Source organism: Aspergillus candidus (assembly GCF_002847045.1).
Source record: "Aspergillus candidus strain CBS 102.13 unplaced genomic scaffold BDW47scaffold_20, whole genome shotgun sequence".
NCBI classification, from domain to species: Eukaryota; Fungi; Ascomycota; class Eurotiomycetes; order Eurotiales; family Aspergillaceae; genus Aspergillus; species Aspergillus candidus.
In genome coordinates, this window is record NW_020194025.1 from 420139 (window position 1) to 427269 (window position 7131).

General features: G+C 54.8%; 3 protein-coding genes across 3 annotated transcripts; 2 read left to right on the forward strand and 1 right to left on the reverse strand.

Moving 5' to 3' along the window:
- The first annotated feature begins 731 nt into the window (after positions 1-731).
- On the forward strand, positions 732-3571 carry BDW47DRAFT_29087 (putative AP-1 adaptor complex subunit beta). Its single transcript, XM_024818668.1, has 7 exons — positions 732-942; positions 1009-1029; positions 1095-1226; positions 1297-1934; positions 1991-2559; positions 2616-2977; positions 3030-3571. Exons 1-7 carry the CDS (start codon positions 866-868, stop codon positions 3490-3492), a joined length of 2262 nt encoding a protein of 753 aa, XP_024672441.1. The 5' UTR covers positions 732-865; the 3' UTR covers positions 3493-3571.
- A 1236-nt stretch (positions 3572-4807) lies between these two features.
- Positions 4808-6081, forward strand: BDW47DRAFT_131615 (NAD(P)-dependent alcohol dehydrogenase; the record flags this gene model as incomplete). The annotated part of the gene is made up of 3 exons (XM_024817352.1): positions 4808-4987; positions 5101-5709; positions 5785-6081. The coding sequence occupies 3 exons, from the start codon at positions 4808-4810 to the stop codon at positions 6079-6081; spliced, it is 1086 nt and encodes a 361-aa protein (XP_024672442.1).
- A 527-nt stretch (positions 6082-6608) lies between these two features.
- BDW47DRAFT_125574 (uncharacterized protein) lies at positions 6609-7031 on the reverse strand (the record flags this gene model as incomplete). Its single annotated transcript, XM_024816405.1, has 1 exon — positions 6609-7031. A coding segment is annotated over one exon (423 nt), but the record flags the coding sequence as incomplete, so codon positions are not given.
- Between the last annotated feature and the right edge of the window lie 100 nt (positions 7032-7131).

Below are 7131 nucleotides of genomic sequence, written 5' to 3' on the forward strand. Positions count from 1 at the left end.
CGATGACAGACATTGTTGCGTCATTTGACCGACTTTCCTCCGCCCATGCGCTGCGCGACCAGGCTAAACACGGCGACGGACGAGATGAACAGGACGAGATTGTAGAACTAGGTCGCAAATTTTAGTCGGGATGCTTGCCACTCATCATGATGGACCAAACGCACAGCAGTTCTGGAGTATTCGTTTTCTTCTGCCTCTGTTCTTGCCTCAACGAAGAGACGACGTAGATTGGGAAGGTTTGCCTGCAGGCGAGGGTGCAGTTTGTTAGTGACGTGGTCCATTAATCGGTCGCAGGGAAGACATAGGACATACCATGTTGAGGAACGCAGAGAAGAGAACCCAAGAGAGTAATATTGAAAGAAAGGAAGAGAAAAATCAAGAACGAGGTGATCGATGTGGAGAGATTGCAGGATAGAAAAGGGGAAGAAAGAGGTTGCATTAACGAGCCGCGTTGGCCTGAATTTCGGCCAGACCAGACAGACTCAAGAATCGTTTCTCCCTTTCCCCGTCTTCATTCCTTCCTTCTTCACTCTCCAACCTTTTACTTTCAAAGGTCCTTACTCGCTAGATCTCTCTTCCCATCCATTCTCTCGTTGATCCCCACCGGGCTAGGATGTTCTGATCGCCCTTTCCTCCCCGGTGTCGTCGTCATCCCGCAGATTCCTGAACCTCCACGCTGTCCGTCCCTGAAACCGCTCGCTCTCTGTCGCCGCCGCCAGAATTCCCCCGCAGTGGTCCGCAGTCAACACACACCACCTCCCCCCCTCCACCCCCGTACTCTCTCGGTCCCTTCTCCTTCTTATTCCCCTTTTACGGACCTGCGGAGGCGACTTACGGTCGTCGCTGAAGTTCTTCCCCCGTCAACATGGCGATGAATCGAATCAGAGGCGCCTTTGCGGTGCCCAGGAAAGGAGAAACCTTTGAACTGCGAGCTGGCCTTGTGTATGGATCTTTGCCTACCACACCCTACTCAGTTCCATTGGACACCGTCGCTGACTTATAGGCTAGTTCCCAATATGCTTATGAGCGGTAGGTTACGCATATTCGCCTTAGCCACCCCACGGGGGGTACATCGTGTCTAACTCTGCCAACAGCAAGGAGTCGATCCAGAAGACCATCATGGCCATGACCCTAGGCAAGGATGTCTCCGCGCTTTTCCCCGATGTCCTCAAGAACATCGCGACCAGCGATCTGGAGCAGAAGAAACTCGTATATCTGTACTTGATGTGGGTTGTCCCGTTTCGCTTCCTCCGCCCGCCTCTCCGTCGACTGACCCTCCGTCTTTCTCCGTTGCAGGAACTACGCCAAATCGCACCCCGACCTCTGTATCCTTGCCGTCAATACCTTCGTGCAGGACTCCGAAGACCCCAACCCCCTGATTCGAGCACTGGCGATCCGGACGATGGGCTGTATCCGGGTGGATAAGATGGTCGACTACATGGAGGAACCCTTGCGCAAGACTCTCCGGGATGAGTCGCCCTACGTTCGCAAGACCGCCGCCATCTGTGTCGCCAAGCTGTTCGACCTGAATCCGGTCATGTGTCTGGAGAACGGATTCTTGGAGATGTTGCAGGAAATGATCGCCGATCCGAACCCCATGGTGGTCGCCAACTCGGTGACGGCGCTCTCCGAGATCCATCATGCCGCCGCGGAGACCCAAGCCCTCCAGATCACTTCAAACACGCTGCGCAAGTTGCTCATGGCCCTCAATGAGTGCACGGAATGGGGCCGGGTGACCATTCTGACCACCCTCTCGGAATACCGCACCGCTGACGTGTCGGAGTCGGAGCATATTTGCGAACGAGTGGCGCCGCAATTTCAACATGCCAATCCCAGTGTCGTCCTTGCGGCCGTCAAGGCGGTTTTCTTGCACATGAGGCACATCAAGCCGGAACTGTCCCAGACCTACCTGAAGAAGATGGCTCCGCCCCTAGGTATTGCACTCTCATCTACCACCCACCTGAGACGTTGCTGATGTTCTCTTCCCCAGTGACCCTTGTCTCCTCCGCGCCGGAAGTCCAATATGTCGCTTTGCGCAACATCGACCTCTTGCTGCAGAAGCAACCCGACATTCTCGCCAAGGAGCTCCGCGTTTTCTTCTGCAAGTACAACGACCCGCCATACGTCAAGTTCCAGAAACTCGAGATTATGGTCCGGATATCCAGTGAACGGAATGTCGACCAGCTTCTGGCGGAGTTGAAGGAATACGCCTTGGAAGTCGATATGGACTTTGTGCGACGCGCAGTCAAGGCCATCGGTCAGGTCGCCATCAAGATCGAAAGCGCCAGTGAGAAGTGTGTGAACACCCTGCTGGATCTGATCAACACCAAGGTGAACTACGTCGTCCAGGAGGCGATTGTGGTCATTATGGACATCTTCCGGAAATACCCCGGCTACGAAGGCATCATCCCCACTCTCTGCCAGTGCATCGACGAACTGGACGAGCCCAACGCCCGAGCTGCCCTCATCTGGATTGTGGGTGAGTATGCGGAGAAGATCAGCAATGCGGGTGACATCCTTGGCGGGTTCGTAGATGGCTTCAACGAGGAATTCTCGCAGGTGAGTATCTTTGCCTTCCGAGGTTTGTCGCGTCGATGGCTAATGGTCCATATTAGACCCAGTTGCAGATCCTGACGGCTGTTGTGAAACTCTTCCTGAAACGGCCCGAGAAGGCTCAAGGGCTGGTGCAGAAGGTGCTGCAGGCGGCCACGGCTGAGAATGACAACCCCGACGTTCGAGACCGGGCCTACGTCTACTGGCGTTTGCTGTCGAACACGAGCGATCCAGCCGCCGCGAAGAACATTGTGCTCTCCGACAAACCGCCAATTGTGACTACGATTCACTCTCTCCCGCCCGCTTTGCTGGAGCAACTCCTCACCGAGCTGTCCACGCTTTCCTCGGTCTATCACAAGCCCCCGGAGCAGTTTGTCGGCCAGGGCCGCTTCGGTGCGGATGCGGTCCAGAAGGCTGCCATCGAGTATGTCCTCGTACTCCCACCTGACATATCCACCCTTCTAACTGGTTCACAGGGAACAAATCCAAAACGCCCGCGAAAACCCCTTGGCGGCGGCTGCGGCTGCGGCTGCCGTCAGTGGCGGCGCGCCACCCCCGCAAGCCCAGAACAACGTGGAGAATCTCTTGGATATCGATTTCGACGGTGGCGCACCGGCATCGGCCCAGAAAGAACCCGGCGCCGGCATGTCTGGCCTGGAAGGTCTCGCCGGAACGCCCACTCGAGTGGAGTCTCCTGCAGTAGGTACACCAACCGCAAGCAACAACTTGGATGACCTACTCGGCGTGTTCGGTGACGGTGGTAATGCCATGGGTGGCCCAAGCAGCGGAGGAGCCCCCAACGGCGGCAATGGTAGCGCTGACCTGATGAACGGGATGGCTGGACTGGACCTCATGGGCGGCAGCAGCAGCACCACGTCGCCCCCACCCCCAGGAGGGAACCAGAAGAAGACCAACGAAGACATCATGTCCTTGTTCTAAGACAGGTACAACGATTGCCCAACATTGGGGCGAAGCAGGGGCTGTGAGGCGGAAGATGGGCCCAGTTCAAGATACATTACATATCTTCTCGGTCAGCTAGCTGACCCATACTCTATTTGCTCTTGTCGTGCAGTTTCTTTTTCTTTTCCTTTTTTCTTCATCGCGATGTGTCGTGCATATCATTTTTCTCTTTAATTTTCTCTCCCCTTGCTGCATTAGAGAAAAAAAAATCACTCATGTCCATGTATATCCTCCTCTTTTTTTTTTTTTTCTGGGCGAGCACATAATTACCGCTGTGCGTTGTTCTTTTTCTCCCGGTTTTATTTTTTCTACCTGGTTGGGTTAAATCTAGACGTGGTATCCTGGAGTATGTGGTGGTCAGATGTGTGTCGTAGTGAAAATGCAAAGCAGTCATTCTAGCTGATTTTTCACTATTTCTCTTCTCTTGGAACGCTTTCCCCCCTTTTTCTCTCTTGATTCCCTATTTTTAGGAGATGAGGCCAAGGGCGCCCAGCCGACGATAGTCATGGCCTACCGTGTCTTACTCGGCACGGGTCCGGCAAAGGCCAGACCCAGTTTTATAATCACTGTCGGCCCGAGAATCCACGGAGATCACGGAGTTAAAAAGCAGTCAGCACGGCGTACCGAGCAATCAGAGAGGGGCTGCATAATCGAAAATAATAATAATAATAATAATGGTAAGGACTAAGGAGGCGACTAGAAAGTGTCCGAAGATTTAATCAAATCAGTCCGACTGTCATCGTGGACCGAATAATCAATCACTCGATGATCTGCGTTTCTGCAGGGAATTTTCCGCGGTGGAGTGGGATTTTCGGCTTATGCAGGGTTTTTTGTTCTTTAAATGTATGTACTACGCAGTAGGCGTTTCATGGCCTTGATGGTTGACGCTTTACGTGGATCGATTTGTGTATCCTGTAGATGGGATCCTGGGCAGATTGATCGCCTACGGACGAGAAGTATGCCGTAAACAGCACTGCGTATTCTGTCCAGCCAGGCGATCAACACTGGGTCACTGACACTGAAGAAGCCGTCCCCACTTGTATGATTTGAAAGCCGTATTTCCCTAATTGGAGGTTAGGGGCGAATAGCTCCACGTGGGACCCAAACTTTCCGTCAAGCGTTAAGTCCGATGGATAGTGCCATGGTTTCAATGCTGTGGACCCTGTTCAGGATGGATGTTATAAAAACGTGCCTGGGGCCCGCGTAGATGGTTGGGATTTGATAGCAAAAGAAACGCATTATCACTTACTGTCTAAGTCAAATTGAATCCAATCCTGAATATCGAACCCTCATTATGGCTCAGCAGACCGACTACAAGTTTGAAGGGTGGATGGGCCTCGATAAGGACGCCGCCGATGGGAAGATGGTGTGGCAGGAGTTTGAGCCCAAGCCGTGGGAGGAGACGGATGTCGATATCAAGATCTCCCATTGTGGGATCTGCGGGACTGATATGCATACGCTTCGCAGTGGCTGGGTAAGTTTCTCATTTCTTTTTGGACATGTTGTCTCCGAAGGGAACATCTGGGAGAGAGAGGATGGAAAGACAGGAGTGATCAAACGATAGAAGCAAGCTGACCATGTGCACAGAAGCCAACCATGTACCCCTGCTGCGTGGGTCACGAGCTTGTTGGGACAGCCGTGCGGGTGGGATCCCAGGCCGTGGGAGGCATCAAAATCGGTGACCGTGTCGGCGTCGGCGCCCAGAGCGAATCCTGCCTGGGGCGGTTAGGCGACTGCCCCGAATGTGCGATGGGCTGGGAGCAGTACTGCCCGCACATCAAGGGAACATACAACAGCACGTACCTGAACGGCGGTAAAACCTACGGCGGATACGCGCTGTACAACCGCACGCCGTCGCACTTCGTCGTCAAGATCCCCGACGCCATCCCCTCGGCGCAGGCGGCGCCCATGCTGTGTGGAGGCGTCACGCTGTACAGTCCGCTCAAGCACAACCAGTGCGGGCCTGGCAAGCGCGTCGGCATCATTGGCGTTGGGGGCCTGGGCCACTTCGGTGTGCTCTTCGCCAAGGCCATGGGTGCGGACAAGGTCGTTGCCATCTCGCGCAAGGCGAGCAAGAGTGAGGACTCGTTGAAGATGGGCGCTGATCTGTACATTGCTACTGAGGACGAGCCCGACTGGGCTACCAAGTATGCACGGTCATTGGACTTGATCGTCTGCACGGTGTCTTCGACTAAGGTGAGTGAGGGGCTGTAGGATTTGTTTGTTTCGTGGTGATCGAGGCGCTAATGGATTATATCTGTTCGACTGTAGATGCCCATGGCACAGTATCTGGGTCTTCTCGCGACCAACGGCAGTCTCGTTCAAGTCGGACTCCCCGACGACGGTATGCTGTCGGCGCCCGTTCCCAACCTGATGCGGCGTCTCAAGGTTGAGAGCTCGCTGATTGGGAGCCCTGACGAAATCCGGGAGATGTTCCAGTTGGTGGCCGACAAGGGGATCAAGGCGTGGATCGAGGAGATCCCCATGAAGGACGCCAATCGGGCGATTGTGGACATGCATGATGGCAAGGCTCGCTACCGGTATGTTCTGGTGAATGAGGAGCATTGATTTGACCAGGCGGATGGTATGAAGGAGACGGCGGAGGTGAGAAGGGGGAAAGGAGAATTAAATGAAGACGATGAATGTCTTAGGATGAATTATCTGCTTGCCTTATTAGGTAAGACAACCCATGTATAATTGAATGCAGCGTAGCTGGACATCAAGACCAAAAGATAGAAATCCAACCAAATCAAATCAAAGAGGGCAACATTCCTTTTTAGAGAGAAGGAACAATAGAACATTACTTGATGCATACTAAACGCAATGCCTCATATTATGAATTACTATTAGAACGTTATCTAGCTAATTGATGACCCAAGCACGATATGGAACTGGTCAATCCACTTCAATAGTAGCCTTTGGCGTGCAGGTACCAAACAGGTCGGTTAAAAGCAAAGGAAAAGAAAAACATAGAAAAAAAAGAAAAAGATAAATCCAATGGAAAACAGATGGCTTTACAACAGCGACCATAAACTGTTGCTGCCTCTAGAGGGTTGATGGCAGCTGCAATAGCAGCTTTCGTGTGATTGACTGGTTTACAGCAGAGCCATGAGACCCATGACGGCGGCCAGAAGGCCAGCGGCGGGCTTGACGGTCTGGGCACCACCAGTGAAGGAGGTGCTGGAGCCGGAGGGGTGGGCAGGAGAGACGCCCGACGGCTGGGCGGCCGGGTGCTCGGGCTGCTCGGGCTGCTCGGGGTGGGAGGGAGCAGCAGAGCCAGCGGGGTGGGCAGGAGCAGCAGAGCCAGCGGGGTGGGCAGGCGACGCAACCCCGCCAGGGGCGGCGGGGTGGGCAGGGGAGACACCAGCAGCCGGCTGCTCGGGCTGCTCGGGCTGCTCGGGCTGCTCGGGGTGGGAGGGAGCAGCAGGGCCAGCGGGGTGAGCAGGCGACTCGACCTGGCCAGGGGCAGCCGGGTGGGCAGGGGAGACACCAGAGGGCTGGCCAGCCGGGTGCTCGGGCTGCTCGGGGTGGGCAGGAGCAGCAGAGCCAGCGGGGTGGGCAGGAGCAGCAGAGCCAGCGGGGTGGGCAGGAGCAGCAGAGCCAGCGGGGTGGGCAGGA